General features: G+C 37.0%; 1 protein-coding gene across 1 annotated transcript in view; it reads left to right on the top strand.

Moving 5' to 3' along the window:
- The window catches only part of SLC16A10 (solute carrier family 16 member 10), a 113338-nt gene that overhangs the window by 54885 nt on the left and 38344 nt on the right, over window positions 1–20109 (top strand). The window contains 2 exon segments of the mRNA XM_016217532.2: window positions 8476–8620; window positions 12538–13000. Of these exon segments, the coding sequence (XP_016073018.2) occupies window positions 8476–8620; window positions 12538–13000 (608 nt within the window).

The following is a 20109-nucleotide window of genomic DNA, read 5'->3' on the forward strand; positions in this document are numbered from 1 at the left end:
ATGCAACAACAAGTTTGACTCTAAGCTTTCTGGCAGCCAACATGAAAAGGGAAGCGTGGTGGAGAAAGAGGAGACAATGTACCTATTGCTTAAGGAAGCACAGTGTTTCCTTATCCTTAGCTTCTTGTAGGAAGCACTGAGGAATGAATGAATGTTGGCATTACCTTTAAGGTAGATGTAATAATGGATTTCATCAGGCAGTTTCTTTAAGTGTCTCCCCATGAAAGTTGAAGCTACCAGGGGCCAGTCGATCTGACTCAAGGTTCCAGGTCTGGCCTAGTCTAAGGGTGATGTGGAGAGCAATGCACTGCACAATTTTCCCATCTTCTTTAAGTATCATTGTTTTCAACAGGGCTTTCAATAAGAGCTGTCCAGGTGTCCAGGACCTGTATTATGGATATTTTATCATTCAATTACAATGCATTTATCTCCTTTAGAGCTCAAAATAGTGGGCTTTCAGGTTGTCATCCTCTCATGGAAACTGAGAAGCCTGATTAAGACACATTTAGCCATATGACTAGCACACTGCCTTATGGACATGGGCTGGGGATTTTATCTTCTCTTTTGAAGATAAGGTAAGGTTAGAAAATGTTCATCACTCTTAGTGTGAGTTTTTAATAAATGAGGAGTGAGGAGCTCCACATTAACAGCTAGAACTGTGAATCTAAGATAGGAGTTTAAAAAAAAATCCCCAAACTCAAGACCAAATGTATACTACTTTGAATTTCTGAGAGCTGTAAATTAAAGGCAAACCCCAGAGACCCAGCAGTTGATATGGGTATGAGATATTGTGGGGGGTTAATCCTCAGACTTGATGTTGCTTTTAGTATTTTAGGAGCAGTATGTGATGCACAATTTCAGAAATCTCTGTAGTTGTTAGAGCCATGTTGCTTCAGCTCAGCGCTTCCCAAGTGAGGTGAATAGTTACAGGTGAGCATCATTGTTGATCCCCTCAGCACTCCTGAATCCCAAGTCCCTGAGCCATTGCCTCCAGCTATGAGCAGACTTGTCCATTTTACCTGAGTGGGTGGGTTGTTCAAGTGTTATTATTTTCTATGTATGCCATGACCTGGAAAATACTGGGAAATGAAGCTTTAGTTCACTTTATATCTAGGTGATCTCAGCATTTCTTTAACGTTCTTTTTTTATAGAGTCTTGATATTTTGAACAAAACAGAAAAATATGGCTATTTAGAGATTTCCTCTAAAGCAGTTCATTTCTCCTTTTACTTGTGTAACTTTATGAAATGATAAGTAGGAGAGTGTCAGATTTTTCACTGTAGGAATGGAAGGTACAGACAAGGGAGAAAGCTAGAATGGCTCATGTGATAATGGATTAGAATTGAAGACTGTGAATTCATGTTTAGTGTACTACAGATGTGGATGGTTACATATAGAAAACATTTATAGATGTGTGTATAGACATGTATTTCCTAGCTCTGTCAGCTGAGAGGGACAAACTGTCACAGTCAAGAGGAGCTAAGGAGACATGTTAACTAAGTATAATGCGGTATCCTGGATGGGATCCTAGAACAGAAAAAGGACAGTAGGTAAAAACTAATGAAATCTGAATAAAGTATGGACTTTAGTATAGATTGAATAATGTAACAATATTGGTTCATTAATTGGACAAAAGTACCATACTAATGTAATATGTTAATAATAGGGAATGCTGGATATCTAGTATGTGGACACTTTCTGTACCGTCTTCACAATTTTTCTGTAAATCTTGATACTGTTCTAAAATAAAGCAGAGATGTCCCAAATTTTTATCTTACTGTTGAGATAAGACTTCGGTGTTTTTATCTGAGAATAAAGTTTCTGAGAATTGTAGATACAAGTTAGCCAGGCAGGCAGTATATACTCCACGAAACCATCAAATAGAACCTCAAACTACCTGTAGCCTTAAGGCAGATCCCTGCTGCAGCAAGTGTCAGAGCTGTGATCCTAATTGCCAGCAGCAGAAAAGCTGCCTTTTCTCTTTTGTGAGCCTCCTGAGATGCTATTAGTTACACAGAAGTGACGGGGGAGGGGGGACGATACACAGCTCTTCTGTTACACTTTTATTTGATGTTTAAAAGAACTATTATTAATATACTGTGAGGAGAAACTGTACTTCCAGAGCAGTGGAATGTATGGAATTGGAATATTTTAATTTTGCCAAAATAGCCTTTTTAATTTTTTAAAATGAGCTTCATAATGGGAGTTTGAAATTTTTTCCAATTTTTAGCCCTTTTTTGTAAAGCTATTCTATCTCCTCTAGAATAACCTTTGAGAACCTGAAAACTAACTTCATGTGTCTTTTTTATTATTCAGTATTTCAAACAAAAATGTAGTGAGTAATATGACAACTGCATGTTCTATAATGCCTACTACTCAGATTCTAATTTTCTCTCCTTTTTAAAAGATGCAAAACATTACAAACTCAATTGCGGTGCCCTGTCCATTCCTGATCTCCTTCGTTTATGCCTTCCCAGATGTCATGGCTCTCCTGAATTTGCTTTTATTATTCCTGTCATGTTTTATACTATTACTGCATGTGTGTGAATCCGTATTCCATTTTATGTAACACCAACATTTCTTTTTTTTGTTGTTAATCTTTTAAAAAAAATTTATCTTTATTGTTGAACAGTATTACAGATGTCCTCTTTTTTCCCCCATTGACCCCTTCTACACCCCTACCTTCCCACCCCAGCACCAACATTTCTTTATTTGTTCTAGTGCATTTAGGTTGTTTTCCAGTTTTTTACTGTTATAGTGCTTCAGTGAACATTCTTATTTATGTCTCCTTGTGCACATGAGTGAAATTTTTCTGGAGTACATACCTGGGAGTGGAAGTGCTAGAATGTGGGGTTTGCACATCTTTGGCTTTTCCTAGATGCTACCAAATTGCTGTTCACAATGGTTATTTCAGTTTACATTGTATGCATAAGAGTTCCCATTTCTCCATAGCCTCACTAAAATGTGTTATGGTCAGACTTCTTAATTTTTGCCAAATTATGGTGATTGATTATTATTTTAATTTGCATTTTCCTGATTACTAATGAGCCCCTTTGTAAATGTCCAATTGGCCATTGGGTTTTCTCTTCTGTCTCTTTCCTCCCAACTCTTTTGCTCATGTTTCTGTTGGGTTATCTTTTTCATATTGATTTATAGGCTATCTTTATAAATGCAAGATGGTAATTTACTAGTTATATTCACTTCAATGATATCATATTCTGTGGATCATCTCTTTTTGCTTTGGTTCTAGGGTCTTCTGAGGCATAGAAGTTGTAAAATTTTAATGAGGTCAAATCTCATCCATATTTTCTTTCATGGTTTGTTCTTAAGTCTTGAAAAAACTTTTCTATCATGAGGTCAAGATAGTCTTTATTTTAAGATCCATTTTTTCATATTTAGCTTTGTAATCTGTAATCTGGAATAAAAAGTTTTCTTCACCTATTGAATTTTTTATTTCAGTGACTATTTTTTCATGTCTAGGATTTCTAATGAATGCTCTTTTTTATGCACTTGCCTTGATTTTTTATTTTTTGCTTATTTGTTTCATAATTTCCTGTTCTTTTAAATGAAAATTCTTTTATTTGTTTCTTTGAAAGTTCTAAATGTACTCATTTTGGAGTGGTAGTCAGACTGGTCTGTATAATTAATTTCACGTGGAGTGACTGTATTTGCTAATTGGTAAATTTGTTGGTTGTCTTTCTTAGCATTGGATTGGCCTGTTTTTTGGAATTTGAGTTTACAGGATCATTCTGAGTGGAAGGTGTATTTTGTTTGTTTGATTCTCTCCTTCCTCACCCTCCCTACCTAACAGTTTGCACCTTCTTCCACCTGACTCCTTGAATTCCCAGTTTAGAACCAGCCCCCCCCCCCATTAAAACATTTAAATATGAAAAACCAAAGGGAATTGGGTGGGAAGAGGCAAGAGAGGAAAGGAATTGGAGTTTCTTGGGAAGGAAGGCCTTTTAAGTTTCATGTTGCATATTTAACACTAAAATCTCAGACCCAGCCAGAGAACCAGTGGAGACCTTGTTTCAGGCCCAGGTCATGAGGCTGAGTCTGCATCCCTCTCCTTCCTCTAGAGGCTTGCAGTGTTCTAAATCTAAAATCTGTGTAGAAATAATTGAGTTTCTGTGCCCCTCTCTCTCACCTCCAGTCTCCTTTCACAAGGTGTTGGGGAGTTCAGTTCTGGCCTCAGTTAATCAGCTTGGCTCTCTCCTTGTCTGCTTTACAGGGAGCACTTTTAGGCCTCTCAGTTGCCAATGCCTGCTTCCAGACCTGGACCTCAGAAGGCAGGCCCAACCTAGCCCATCCCTTTTTGCAGCCAGTCTGTAGCTTATGAGTAGGTCTTCATTGTATTTTTAGAATATACTTTTAACTGTACTACTACTTTGTGTTTAGAACAGCGAATGACGAATGACGTGTGAATTCACTGTATGATCTTGATTGAGGTCCGGATTTTGTCTTAATGTAGAGTTCAACTGTAAGTTTCTCCAGGGAGGGATGTTTTTTATCAACATCAAGCATGGTGCCTGGCTTTAGGTGCTCACCGTGGATGTTTTTAAATAAAGGACTCTTGGGCATGTCTTCTTATTCGTGTTTACACCTGAAATGTTTAGTTTGAATCCCACTAAAGTTGCATAACCTTGGCAAGCTGCTTAACACTCTAATCTTTTTGCCTGTATTTAAGATGAAGATAATATACCTCACAGGGTTGCCTAAAGATCTAAGACAGTTCTGTGCAGGTCCTTGCCATGGATTAGGAGGCATTCCAGAGAGATTAGTTCCCTCCTGTGTCTGTCCCCACCCCACCCTCATCAGTGATTAATGATTTCCCTGGCAGAGCAAACAATTTTCTGCAATTGTTGGATATGGAGTTCTATATGTGTCAGTTAGGTAAAGATGGCTGGTAGTGTCATCCAGACTTGTATGTTTTATTGGTTTTCTTTCGATCGTCTGGTTCTATTAATTACTGAGAAAGATGTGCTAAAATATACAACTGTGATTGTGGATTTGTCTAGTTCTCTCTTTAGTTCCCTCAGTTTTTATTTCGTGTGTTTGTTTTTTATGACATTATTTTTTGTTGCTCTTGAAATCTTCCATATAGTTTCATTTCTTTTTTTATCAGCACTATTGCGGTATAATTGACATGTAATGAACTGCATGTTGAAGGTATGCAGTTTGATGAGTCTTGTCATATATATATAAACCAGTGAAACCACTCTTACAATCAAGATAATGAACACATCATTACCCTCAAGTTTCTTTGTGCCCCTTGATAATCCCTTCCTCCAGCTCCCCCTCCCACTCCCAACCTGGTAAAACTGATAGGCTTCCTGTTTTGTTTTTGTTTTTTAATCCTCACCTGAGGATATTTTTTACATTGCTTTTCAGAGAGAGTGGAAGGGGGAGAGAGAGAAAAAGAGCATCAATGTAAAAGAGACACATGGATTGGTTCCCTCTGCACGAGCCCCAACTGAGGTACATGCCCTTGGCTGGAATCGAACCTGGGACCCTTCAGTTCACTGGCCGACACTAACCACTGAGCAAAACTGGCTATGTGGCTGATATGCTTTCTGTCACTATAAATTATTTTGTATTTTTTAGAGTTTCGTATAAATGCAATCATACTTTATATACTCCTTTGTGGTCTGACTTCTTTCACTGAGCATGATTATTTTGGCTTTCATCTATGTTGTATTTATCAATAGTTCACTCCTATTTATTGCTGAGTAGTATTCTATTATATGAATACAGCATAATTTGTTTATCCAGTCCCTTATTTCTGGACATTTGGATTCTTTCCAGTTTTTGACTGTTAGATAGCTATAAATGTCTGTATATAAGATTTTGTATGGCTGTATGCTCTTGTTTCTCTTAGGTAAGTACCTAGGAGTGGAACGTTTAACTTTTTAAAAAATTCCTAAGCTGTTTTCCAGTGGTTGTACAACTTTATATTTCCAGTAGCAATATGACAGTTTCAGTTGCTTTATACATCGTCACCAACACTTGGTATGACTCGTCTTTTCCATTTTAGCCATTCTCATAGGTGTATGTGGTTTTTCAGTTGCAGTTTACATTGAATATTATTTTGTATTAGTTTCAGGTGTATAGCTTTATTTCCTAAAACATTAGGCACATTCTATGTGGTGCTCTGGTTGTACCTCAATTTGCATATAGACTACTAGACTGAAGGTAGAGAAATCTCATCAACCTAGGACAGTGCTTAAACATAATTGGCACTTGAATTTATTCTTGAAAGTGCCTTGACTTATATGGGCATTACATGCAATATGTAATTAATATGTAATTATATGCTCTTGGGTTTCTTAATGTGGTCTCCTATTTAGTGTTGGCATTTTACTTAATTGTAAAAGTGCCTTTATCCAAAAATAGATGTTGCAGTGTTATTCTTCTAGTCTACCTAGATTGTTTAGATTGTTTCATAAACATGATAGATGACTAAACTTTTTTGAATGAGATTAAATTAAATTCTTATTTCTCCTTAAGCAGACCCATGCTGAACAGCTCTGCAGATCTGGGGCTGGGGCTCTGCTAACTCATCTGGCCAATTGTCCTTCTCTGCTGTCCATTTCTAAATCTCTCCACTCCCACCACCAACACCTAAGTCAGGACTGCGTTATTTGTAGTCTCTTCATTGTGTTTTGTTTTAAGGTCATAGTTTCCTTTGTTTCTGGTAAGGGAAGAAAGGAAATAGAAATATAGCTGATTAAAATTTATAGAATTAAAAAAATAACTTAAAATGTAAGAAGGCAAAGAAATAAATGAAATTGTTAGTCTGGTAAAGCTTCATTTGGACCCTGTTATTAAGAAATGATCATTTGCATAGAGTCTGCACTTCCTTTGCTGAGGAAATGTAGTAATATACTAATAGACTTTCAGAGCTTGATGGAGATCTGTAGATCATCTGTTTCATTTTCTTAGATAATTTGTTAAAATTCTAAATTATTAAGTCTTCTGTGCTAAGATACTGATGTATAGATACATTTTCTCTAATCCTTAGTAATTCTGAAAACATTTATATGTTTGATTCTTTTTCGAGATAAAACAGACTCAGGGAAGTGATTTCCCCAAGGATGTATTATAGTTACAGAGTTGAGGGATTTGAACCCAGATCTATGTTCTGTTAGGCCCCATTAGTTTATTATACTTTTATTATTATTATTTCTTAATCCTCACCCGAGGATATTTTTCCATTGCTTTTTAGAGAGAGTTGGTTGGGGGCGGGGGGGAGAGAAAGAAAGAAACATCGATGTGAGAGAGACACATTGATTGGTTGCCTCCAGCATGTGCTCTGATCCTGCCTGGGATTGAGCCTGCAACCGAGGCACGTGCCTTGTACTGGAATCGAACTTGGGACCTTTCAGTCCATGGGCCAACACTCTAACCCCTAAGCCAAACTGGTTAGGGCAAGTTCATTATACTTTTTAAGAAGAATTTACAGACTTGATATGCAATGAGATCACTCATTTCTTTGGCACAAAATTATGATAATTTGTACTCAGTATTTGTTTATCTCTCTTTTGGTCTCCCTTTGTTTTGGTTTTTAGAGAATCAGGACAGGAAATTATGACTTCCAATTCTTAATTTTTTTATTGTGAAAGATAACATACTTTCAGAAAGAAGATAAAATGTATGTATGGTTTTGTAAATAACGTGTGTACCCAGTAACTGTTATCCAGGTCAAGAAATAGTCTACCAGTGTATGACCTGATTCCCTTGGCAAGAGAACTAAGCCCAAACTCGAGGCAAATGTTCAGTTCTTTACTAGGTCCAAATAGTTATGATTCTCTTTCCTCCCCCTAGTAGTTAACCACTATCCTTACTTCAGTGTCATAATTTCTTTGCAGTTTGACTTTTTAAAAAAAATTTTTTTATTGATTTTTAGAGAGAGAGGAAGGGAGAGGAATAGAGAGAGAAACACTGATGAAACACCAATTTGTTGTTCCACTTATTTATGCATTCATTGGTTGAATCTTGTGTTCCCTAACCAGGAATTGAAACCTGCAACCTTGGTGTTAGCAGGATGATGCTCTAACCAGCTGAGCTACCTGGCCAGGGCCTGCAGTTTGACTTCTTAAGGCATGCATTCCTAAATGTATCTCTCCCTCTTTTAAGAGAATTTGTTTTCATAGAGTAAAAGTTGCTTAAAACCATGGAAATCAGGATAGAGATTAATAGTGTTTGGGTCATAGGAGAATGTTTGATTTATTTAAGAATACAAACTTTTCAGGAATTCGATGAAATATAAATAATTGCTATGCTAATTACAATTGTATATTGGCCAATCCTTTGAGCTATGGTTCAGCTTTGTTACTAATTTATTCCAACTTTCCCCCTTTCATTGGTCTGGGTAATACCTTTTCTGCATCTCTGTTTTTCTAAATATGTATTATAACTTGTGGAATAAGTGCAACTATAATTTACCATATTGTAATGCCTTTTTTTCTCTTTACAGCATGGGTAAGTTCTCTCTCCATGGGGATGATTTTCTTTTGCTGCCCAATAGTCAGCGTCTTTACAGACATATTTGGTTGTCGGAAAACAGCTGTTATGGGTGCTGCTATTGGATTAATTGGACTCATGTCCAGTTCGTTTGTAAGGTAAGGACTTGGTTTCTTCATGTGGCTTTTCAAAAACTGTTAGATACCTTAAAGTTTTCTTTTCAGAAACTTTTCTTTGCTTAAACTTTAAGCATTATGATTTACACATTGTTATCCATAGCAGCAAAAGCAGAACTTGAGAAATTGAATGTTCTTGCGTGCAGTGCCTGAGACTTAGATGTCAGTCAGGATATATATATTCCATGGAGCAAGAAAAATGTTTCTCCTTTTGTTTTTTTCTCTTCATATAAAAACCCTAAAAGAACTCATAACAGTAAGTTGTCTAAAGCAATAGCATTAGTTTAACGTCAGCTCAGTCTGAAGCCCAAAAGGATACAGTATGTTGAAGCAGTTGTTCATAGGCTTAATTTGAAATACTTTTATTAATAAAATCAAAACTTTGTTATTTATTTCAGCCTAGATAGAGAATTCCTGTGTGCATATAAAAATATGTATATTTTAGAGAGCATGCTTAAAAGAAAAAAATATCAATACGCTTTGCCTGTGTCTGTTAAAACATGTAGTTCACTGAAGGGGAACTAACTGCAAGGAGCTGATGGGCGTATTACTATATGACACACTTCTCCTTGCAGTTCCAATTCTACTAGTAAATCCCTTTTCGTTGTCAGAATTATCCCTAGTTAGCGAATCACTAGTTTAATATGTTGCTCTGGCTAACAGGAGGTGATTTACAAGAAATCCTCTTAAAATGATTTCTATCTTGTGTCTACTTTAGTGGTTTATCTTAATTTCCTGCCTCTTTCCCTTACCTAGCTGTCTTCATGTACTAGTTGAAAAGCATTATTGAGGTCATTAGAAAAAAACACACACTTAACATTTCTTGCTGTGATTATCTTTCAGTATTCTGGATTTAATTAAAATCCTTGGTATACTAATTTTACCCCCACCCTCCCTACCTATACCCCTTCCTCAACTCTAAAATGAGCCTCTTTCTTTCACCTAACTTAGAAGTTTCATTTGGATCCTAAACAATTACTTTTATGTCTTGATTTAAAAATATATATTCCATCTTTAAAGTGCTTTTATGATTTTTTTTCTTCTCAAGTTCTTTTAAAGAAGCAAAAAACGATTTTTTGAAAAAAAAGACTGCTTGGGTAATTCTGATCATTTACTTTTTTTTAAAGAGGAAGTTCTAATTAAAAAAAAAATTTGATTTTATAGAGGGAGGAAGAGAAGAGAGGGAGAGAGAGAAACATCGATGTGAGAGAGAGACATTGATCCATTACTTCCTGTACATGCCCTTAGCGGGGATTGAACCCACAGCCTAGGTATTCCTGATCAGGAATCGAACCCGTGACCTTCCTATGCATGGACGGCACTCTAACCAACTGAGCCACATCAGGTTCAGGTCAGGGGTACTTTTAGTTTTTTGTTTTTTTTTTATAGCAGTAATACATTGTGCTATTACCACTTCATCAGATACCTGTTTTGGTTTGGAAGCTTCCAGGTACACATTGTCAGTACCTGTGGCCATAGCACTTGCCGACTGTATTAACAATTAGGCTTTGGTGGAGAGAGGACCAAGAGGTAGAAAACCCATGTAATTTATTACTTCACTTGGTAAACAAAACATACATACACAGACCTACTTACAGCAAGCAATGTTTTTCAAACTTTTTTGATGAATGAGAAATAAAAATTATGAAATGTGTTATACATTGTGATTCAACAAAATGTCTTGAAGACATACTTACTTTACTACGTGTAATGTTCTCACATTTTCTGTTCAGTTCCACTGTTTGGCCCACTGATCAAAAGCTACCAAACTTTTAGAGCAAAACACAGGAGCAAGGGGAAATGCAGTATAAATTCCAAGTGTCGAACAATGGATCTGCTTTCCCTATAGTTCAAGTTCTGCCTTCTTGGGAAGTCCTTCTCCAGCAATCCCAGCTCACGTCAGTGTCCTTTCTCTGGTTCCTTTTACATACATGACTGGAATCTTAACTGATTTACCCTGCACTCACTTCTTGTCAAACTTTAGCAATTTGATTCATTTGTTACTGAGGTGGAAATTTATAAGTGAAAAGGCTCCACAGCAGTGAAAATGCCATCACAAAGCTTATGTACTTTACTTGGTGGGAGAGATACAAAGCTAATTTCACCCAGCACTTAGTATTTAAAATGGTGTGCCAAAGAATGTTTTCAGTTTATATCTGTGGCTCCCTGGTCTTCCAGCTCTGTAGTACTGTGGCGTAATCGTATAGCAATTGATGTCCATGATTATACTGTGTTGTCAATACCATTTTTAATATACGCTTTGAAGAAGGCAGAGAAATGTATAATAGATTTAAATTTTTCTTTAAAATTAAGTAAAAATAAAATTATAAATAAAAATAAATTAGTGCCTTAAGAAGTTGCAGTGATCCGGAAAACTACTTATGTGGAAAAACTGATGCAGAATAAATGAAATATTATTTATATTTTGTTCTGTATTATATGATAGGTAGGTGTCTTGTTTTACTAAAGACTATGAGTAAGGCATAACCACATTTTAAATATTTTTTTCACCAAGTGCCTGGAACACAGTAGCTACTGAATATATGTTTATTGACTAAAAAATGGAGATTCAGTAATAGATGATCAGGGTAAGGTCGAGTTAATCTGGGAGTGACTCTTGAACCTGAGTAGAAGATGGTGCTAGCTGTGGGTTAATAGAGGGGGAAGGGGATCTGAGAGGATTGCAAACATACTTATTTTTATCAGATTGTAGAGTTCCTTGTGATTACCTCAGCGTATTGCTAGACTAGTATTATTGTCCAAAATGTAATTATTAACCAACTTTATCTTAGTTTCTAATAAGTAGTTTGCCTTTACTACTTGATAAAGAGCCTTTTGAATTGGACATTTCAAAGGAAAAAACTTTAGTTTTCTTTTACTCCTTACCTTAATTGTTTCATAGAATGTAATGATATTATCCTTTATTTTCATAAGAGATATATAATCAAGTTACTTAGCTAAACTATAAAATTCTTATTCCTTTATTATTTTTTTGAGACATACATGGCCTTAAAGCTTACCAACGGGAATCACTAACGAGCATGCTTTAGTCTTTCTGGAATCTGAATATGATTTCTTGTTACCTTGCGGAACACTGAGTACAGCATAATACAGGGCGAAGGTTGGTCTGTGGCCTCTAGGCCAGCAAAAATGCGACATAGCTGCTTTTCCGTGCAAATGTTCCTGACATACCCTTGGGGAGGAAATATAAAATGCAGCCTTTTCTTTGTGCCTGGGAAAACTCCATAAAATAAGGAGTTTTCATACTTAAAACTTTTATTGAGACTAAGTTTTTTGTTTGTTATTTTTACCACTGTCAGTTTTGCTGAGGCCCTTCCTGGCACTGTCCTATGTGAGGTGTGGAGAGCACATAGCTTTTTAAAAATAATTTTTTAAAATTGATTTTAGGGAGAGGGAAGGGAAACATTATGTGAGAGAGAAACATCAATCTATTGCCTCCTGCACACCCCTCTACTGGGCATGGAGCCGGCAATCCCAGCATGTGTCCTGACCGGGAATTGAACCTGCCACCTTTTGGTGCATGGGACAACACTCATCCAGCTGAGCCACCTGGCTAAGGTGGAGAGCACATAGCTTTTACCCAGTGCTGCATGGTTCACCAGAAATCCGTGGAAAGAGAAGGAGGAACAAAATCACTGATGACTTTAGGAGTCATTTTTCACATACTTGAGGCATTTGAATTACCCATTCAGATAAAATTAAGATATTTTTAGTGTTACATTCTTGGTTTATTAAGTTTTTCACTTGTGTTTAGTTAAATTTTATTTGTAGAAAATACACTGATTAACTAAAACTCACTTGTATGATAAGGTTTTAGTCTACCAAGCACATGATAAAAATAATGAAAGCTGCTTTCCATGTTTTTCATCTTTACACAGTTCCATCGAACCTCTGTACCTTACCTATGGAATCATATTTGCCAGTGGCTGCTCCTTTGCATACCAGCCTTCATTGGTCATTTTGGGACACTATTTCAAGAAGCGACTTGGATTGGTGAATGGCATTGTCACTGCTGGCAGCAGTATCTTCACAATTTTGCTGCCTTTCCTTTTAAGGGTTCTGACTGAGAGTGTGGGCCTCTTTTACACACTGAGAATCCTCTGCATCTTCATGTTTGTTCTCTTTCTGGCTGGCTTTACTTACCGACCTCTTGCTTCCAGTGTCAGAGAGAAAGAGAGTGGAATCAAAGGAGGCAACAGATCCTCCCTCTTTTCCAGGAGAAAGTTCAGACCTCCAAAAAAATTTTTCAATTTTGCCATCTTCAAGGTGAAAGCTTATGCAGTGTGGGCAGTTGGAATACCACTTGCACTTTTTGGATACTTTGTGCCTTATGTTCACTTGGTGAGTATGCGTCCTTGGCTTTGCTGGCAACAGATATTACTGTTTCATGCAGGAAGACTTAGAATGGAAAGATAGATCAGGTTGGAGTTGGCCTTGAAAGTTCTCCTGATCACAATTCAGGGACTCCTGAAATTCAAGGTCTTTTAAGACAAAGTCAATACATCCATCAAATCTTGAAACAGAGGAAATGTTTAATGCTATTCTTTGGTATTTTAAACATCACCAAACCTAAACAAACAAAAACAAGCTTTAAAAAAAGGAGCAAATGGCTTTAGTCTGAAAAACTTGACTGGTCACTGTTGCTTCAAGTGGCTTACAAATCATAACCAGGGACAAAAATGGCGAAGTGATTTTGCTATCAGTAAATTCTTTTTGAATAAAAGGGGAAAAGTTAGGTAAACACAAAGCCATGGCCTTGACACACAGCAACATTACATTCACTTGTGGGATACTTCTGGGAAAATGGGAATTCTATTAAGGGATTGATTATTTGAGATGTTAGCGAGTTCCCAAGGAGGGGAGAGGGAAGGGTTTCATAGGAAATTAGGATTTCGAGTGCTCAAGCAATTTATATCATTTATCATTATTTCAAAGGCAAATACAGCCTCTTTATACTAAATCAAAAATAAGCAGTGTCTCAAATATTTGCCCCTGGTAGAATTTGCTCAAAGATGCTTATGTTTCTTCCTTTTTTCTTACTGTTGTGACTGAAAGTCACAGTTAGTGACTACTTACAGTTAGTTCAACATACTTGATAAACAAAAATGATACTAGGATAAATTTTTCTTTTGTATGTATACTATGTGTGTGAATCCAGTCTTTTCTAGCTTTTTTTACTTTTGAACATTTGTGCAGTTTTTCTTTAGTTAAAAGTTTTAGTGAGAGTTCGTAACGAGGTAAAAAAATTACTGAGCTCAAGTGGTCAGCTGGTAAACTATATTATCAACATGTGGGTTCCTATGCCCAGTTCAGAAAGGAATTAGGCTAGGGAAACATGAAGAGAGATGGCAGGCATGTCCTGGATCCAAGAATAATTTTGATTTCTCAATTCTCCTTACTCTCTTTTTGCCAGAAATGTTGGGGATGCATCTGGGATGACCACTGGGGAGAGAGGAAGGACTAGTTTTTACAACTGTGAGCTATTTTGCAGTGACTGAGCTACTAGGTAAAATGAGCTAGTACTTGACCCCTGTCACATGTGCAGTGTGTGGCTACATCTTGATCTAATGGCCCATTTCACACTTTTTCGGAGGCATATCTAAACCATTGAAAACTATTTTTTGTTGGACTATAGATCCATTGTGGAAGGATCAACTTTACCAGTTACCTCTTCCGTAGCTTCTTTAGATAAGATGACCTTTGTTATGCTCTTTTCAAAGATGAATATATTTTTAATTTAAAAATTAAAAAAATTTTTTTAAATGTTTTCATTGATTTTTTTAGAGAGAGATGAAGGGAGGGAGAGAGAGAAATATTCATGTGAGAGAGAAACATCAGTTGGTTGCACCCCAACCAGGGATCAAACCCACAACCTGGGTATGTATCCTGAGTTGAACTGGGAGTTGAACAGGTGACCTTTCTGTGCAAGGAATAATGCTCAACCAACTGAACCACACCAGCCAGGGCAGATGAGTATATTTTTTTAAAAAAATTCTCTTTGGTACTGTAAGGTGAACACACACAGAGAAATCATTCTCTCAACTTTGTTATACCAAACATTTACCAAGGACAAGTAGTGGGTGATTGTCTAGTTATTTCAGGTAATATATTTAGAACTTGCAAATTAATTTAACATACACTATTTTATTTGACCTTCACAGTAAATCTGTGAAGTAGGCAAAAATATGTAAAAGCCTACGTTTTACAGACTGGAAAACGGATCCATCGTTAACAAAGATGTTATGTGACTTCCTAATCAGAGCAGGGGTTGGTTGCCTTCCACTGTGCTTACCTGGTAGCAAATCTAGTACAGCCTTACTTTGGAGCATATTGGGCCACTTCCCTGGATATACCACCAGATATGCCCATCTTATTGGGGGGGGGAGGGGGATGAATATGCCTAAGAAAACTTAATAAATATGTTATGGTCTTTTCCTTAAAGTAAATAAATTTCTTAGTGAGTGATGAGTTAGAAGTGTTATAGAGACTATCGTCATCAGGAGGCTATAAATCAGAGAGTACACAGAACAGTGACATCTGTCAGTTCTGATAACAAGCCAGGCCTTTTCCTGCTTGTCCTCCTGTAGTTGTATTTTCTTACAAAAGGTGTTGTTATTTGGAATTTTCTCTTTGTCAGACTGCTATGGCACTGAAAGCCATGTTGGAGAGGAAACACCAGGCAGTTAAATGCCATGTAGGGTGTTTAAATCTCATGTTTGATGGGTGCACTGAGTTGTTGCTGTGTTGTATTTTAAAGTTTGGATTAAGGGCACTTAATCCAGACTTCATGGATTGGGACACCACTTTCATCCTCAGAGGGGAAAAGGTGTTTCAAATCTTTCCAAAGACTACTAGATGATATTCAATTCATATTAAACCCTTCATTGGGTGTTGAAGGGCATAGACATGCAAGGCATAAGAACCTGTCCTAAAGGAACATAAAACCTAGTAGTGTAATAAAAACCCTTATAGTTTATAAAGGACTTTTACATACATTATCTTATTTAATCTTCAAAACAATACCCTGGCTGTAATGTATCATCCTTATTTCATGGATGAGAAGACTGAGGCACTGGGAGATTTGAAAACTTGCCCGGGGTCCGCAGAGATAGTAACTGATAATTAGTGTAGTACTTTTATGCAAGAAGGCAGTATTGTATGGTGGGTAAAGGTACAGGCTCTGAAGTAAGACAGATCTGCGTTTGAATCCTGGACAGCCTTGGGTAACCTCTCTAAACATTAGTTTCTTCATCTATAAAATAGCAGTAAACCCAATTTTGTAAAGTTGTAAGGATTAGAGAAAGCATATGTAAAGCATCTATCCAGTTCTGGTATAAAAATGAGAGTTATTTTAAGACAGTGTGATTGCCTATTGAGTAGTTTTGGGGGGCAGAGGACTATGGAGTCAGAGAAGATATCCATTTGGAAAAGTGGTTAGTAAAAACTTCACAGGATCGGAATTGGACCTTGAGCATGAGATTTGGGTTAAAACCAGATCCTTAATTAACTAGGGAACTAATTTATCTGTCTAGGTCTTCTTTAAAGATTCAGAATGAAGTGCTCTCGTGGTTATGTTAAAAATCCTAAGATCTTGCTTTTTAGACTATACATGATGATTTGAGGACTATGTGTGCTTTTTGGCAGTCTCACCCTCAAAGCAAGGTTGGAGCGTTTTTTTAGTAGTTTACTTTTAAAAATGAAGGAATTATATTGCTCCTTGGAAGCTTCAAATGAAGGGTACAAATAAGGGTACAAATCTTACTGATCACTTTAGGTGAGACCGAACTTTCTAAATAACCATTTCTAGTAGCAGCTAATTCATATTTTATGAGGTGCTCCTTTTGCCTGAGAGTTTGGTTCTCTGGGTTAGGTTTTTAAGGCTCCTTCTCCTGTGTTTCTTCATTAGCTTCCAGAAGCTCAACATTCGCTTAGTTTTCCTCCTACCTCTCCATCACTCCTTAGTTTCTTGTCTGACTCCTTATCACCCTGACCTCTGAATGTCAGCTTGCCCCTTGATCTTTTTATTCCATTGGTGGTTTCATATAAGCAATTTATTTTCTCACCATTAAAAAAAATCTTTATTGGTTTCAGAGAGAGAAAGGGAGAGGAGGAGAGAGACGTAGAAACATCAATGATGAGAGTCATGATCAGCTGCCTCCTGCATGCCCCCGACTGGGGATGGAGCCCACAACCCAGGCATGTGCCCTGACCCAGAATCGAACCTTGATCTCCTGGGTCATAGATTGATGCACAACCGCTGAGCCACACCGGCCAGGCTGTTTTCTCACCATTGTAATCTTTAAAATTCTCTGCTCTGCCCTGGCCAATGTGGCTCAGTTGGTTGAGCGTCGTCCCGTGCACCAAAAGGTTGCTAGTTTGATGATTCTCTTTCTCCCTCTCCCCTTCTCTCTCTAAAAATCAATTAAAAATTTTTTAAAAAAAATTCTCTGCTTTCATGCCATAATGATTTTTCACATTTTGGACTTAAGAGACATTCTGGTATTCAGTCACTGAACACATCAAATAAGCTCAAACTCAGCAAACCTCAGAAAAATTGAATAGCACTAATGCCATCTGTTGATGGAGGAAACAGTTGATGTGTTTTGCTTTGAACCACAGCTTTATATGCATATGTTGAAATTATAACCTGATAAATGGAAGAAATTTCTATGTCTCATAATTGTAAGTATATGGGAGGAGGGAAAAAGAACTCTTGGTGGCCATCCTCATTAACACGGAAAGTTAGACAGGTGGTGTCTGCCCTAGTGTGTAGCAAGTGAGAATGCCAAGGAGCCTTGGGTGGTGTGTATGAGAACAAGACTGGGACGCAGGAGCCGGCGGCCGACCACACATCTCTGTAGCTTTGGTGGAGCACCGACCACAAACGACGATGAGACAGCCTTTCTCAGTGGTTTCTCGATGCTCCATCCTCAGTAGGACGATTTAATTTTAATTGCTTCACATCTCTCCACCACTACTCACCTTTGAAAATAGATAATTTAGTCCCTGTATTCTATGACTCTATGATAGTTGGTAGCTTTAGTTTTTAAGTTTTAAACCCATATAGTTTTCTATCAAAGAGAATATGATGGACTCGTGTTGAAATCTGCAGTATAGGTGTATTAGCCTGTTTTCAAAAATCTTCATGATAAGATATGTGTGTCGTTTTATGGCAGATAATAATTGACTGTTCTCAAAAGAAACTTTGACCTGATAGAAGCATCTCATTTGCCTGATACTATGATTAAGACAGTCATTTGCTTGCTGACAGGGCAATGAAGTGGACACTAAGATCAGTTGTAATTGGGAACAAACAAGTTGTATTTTTTAATTAGAAATGAAAATTTGAAGCAAACAAGCCAATAAGTTGGGCATGTAGTGCCTCAAGAGATATTTTATAGCTTTGATTAATGCCAATTGCTCTCATGGTCAATAATGGAATGTAGCTGTTAGACCTCACTAGCTAGGGCACCTCTGTTCATGTTGTGGTCTCAGCAGGAATACTGCTCCAGGCCTAGAGCTCAGGGCAACGAGGAATAGCATACATGCTTTTATCTCTGTGTGGCTTCCTCAGAGGGAGGTTCGGGTACACTTGTCAAGACTCGTATGTGTCAAGCATTTTCACAAAATCTCACATAACCATCACAAAGATGAGTGTAATAAGTATAATAAATAACTACATACTTAGATCTAGGGAAATGACTCCGCTAAGCTATGCTTATTCAAAGTCACTCACTGAGTTATGTTCAGAGCTGGGATTTGAACATAGGTTCCAGACTCTAAGCCTCATGTTCATTCTATGAAAGAATCTGCTGTTCCTTCATTGGGTCAGAGATGGAATGCTGCCTATTATTTGCCACTCTGGACCTAGATCAAAGTTTTCTTTGCCTTGCAGGTTTCCCTTCCTTTCTCTCAGGGGCTTTCTGGGAAATCTCCAAGTTAGTTTGGAGTCCAAAAGGACTTTGTTTAGAATTTGATTTTTGGATACTTGACTAGATAAATAAGGATCATAGATTATTATGAAATAATACAGGGTGGGGCAAAGGTAGGTTTACAGCTGTGAGTACTTGAAACAGTGAACCTTAAATTATTATTTATTAATTATTGTATTTTCCATATGAACAACTGTAAGCCTACTTTTGCTCCACCCTGCATTTAATTATATATTTTACCAAAGTGACAATAAAAGATTACAAAGACAAAAACAAAAAGCTGTTACTGAGAAGATTCAGTTTTCTTAAATAATCAAAGGCCTGATTAAAGACAATATAAAACAAAAAATTTTTTTGCTAAAACACAGAATTTTGCTTTCAAGAGATTACTGAAAAAGAAAAATCTTTAGCAGATGAAAAAAAAAAGTTTTGGTTTTACATAAATACACCAATGATATTAAAGCTTAATTTTTTAAAACCCTAATAATAATACAATTTTTAGCCAGCTTATTAATTACACAAAGTAAAATTCTCTTTCTCTCTTCAGCTTTTTGTATACATTTAGTTTATCCTTTGTAACCAGAAATTCTAGTTTAGACAAAGTTATTCTCATTTCCCTTAGCAAAAATGCAGCTTCATTTCTCATACCTTATTGTAGCTAAAAACACATCCTATTTTCCTTGCGGTTTGAAAGGCTAGTGGCTTGGTTCTATGTGAAACTGTCTGCTAACTCAGTTGGCTCCAGACAGAAGCCTTTAACCCAGCGATTTTCAACCAGTGTGCCGTAAGAATTTTCAAATCATGCAATACCTATATAGTCAGGGGCACTGACCTCTTTCCCCTTATTGTCAAGTTAAAAAAAAGGCAACAGCTAACAGCAATAGCCACCTGGTAATGAATGCACTGTCTTGAACCATAAATGTATAGGTCATATAATAGAGTTGCGTCTTATTGTCATATAAGGTTGTGTGTGATTCGTCAATTCTTGCTACCAGAAATCCTTATATACTAGTATAGGCACCTGATTTTTTTTAAAGTCACTGGAGCAAAAGGATAGGTAATTACTATTACTATTATTATTATTTTTGTAAAGCAATAAAAATTATACCTTTTTTTTTGGTCAGATCAGCAGAATTTTAATAGTTAGTTCATGTGTGCCATGAGATGAAAAAGGTTGAAAATTGCTGCTTTAACCCCCTCAATTGGATCCAGGTAGAATTGTCTCCCATCTCAAGCTGACCTGACCTATAAAGGAAACCCATTTAGATCTGGAGCTGAACCAGAGAGCAGAGTAAAAAACTAGGAGGGACTTACCAACATCTCGAGGATTCTTCGAGAAAGACAGTGAACTCAAAATGGTGTTTGTGGGTGCTGCGCCTGTGTTTCTCATTGACCCAGAATGCCATCAGAAGTTCACTTGGTTCTGAAGCTGTCATCAGACCTGTTAAAAACATTCAACTGAGTAAATTTGAAAATTTAGTTGGCTTTATTAAGCGATTCATAAATCAAGCAGCATCC

Source organism: Miniopterus natalensis, chromosome 5 (genome assembly GCF_054644295.1).
Source record: "Miniopterus natalensis isolate mMinNat1 chromosome 5, mMinNat1.hap1, whole genome shotgun sequence".
Taxonomy (NCBI): Eukaryota; Metazoa; Chordata; class Mammalia; order Chiroptera; family Miniopteridae; genus Miniopterus; species Miniopterus natalensis.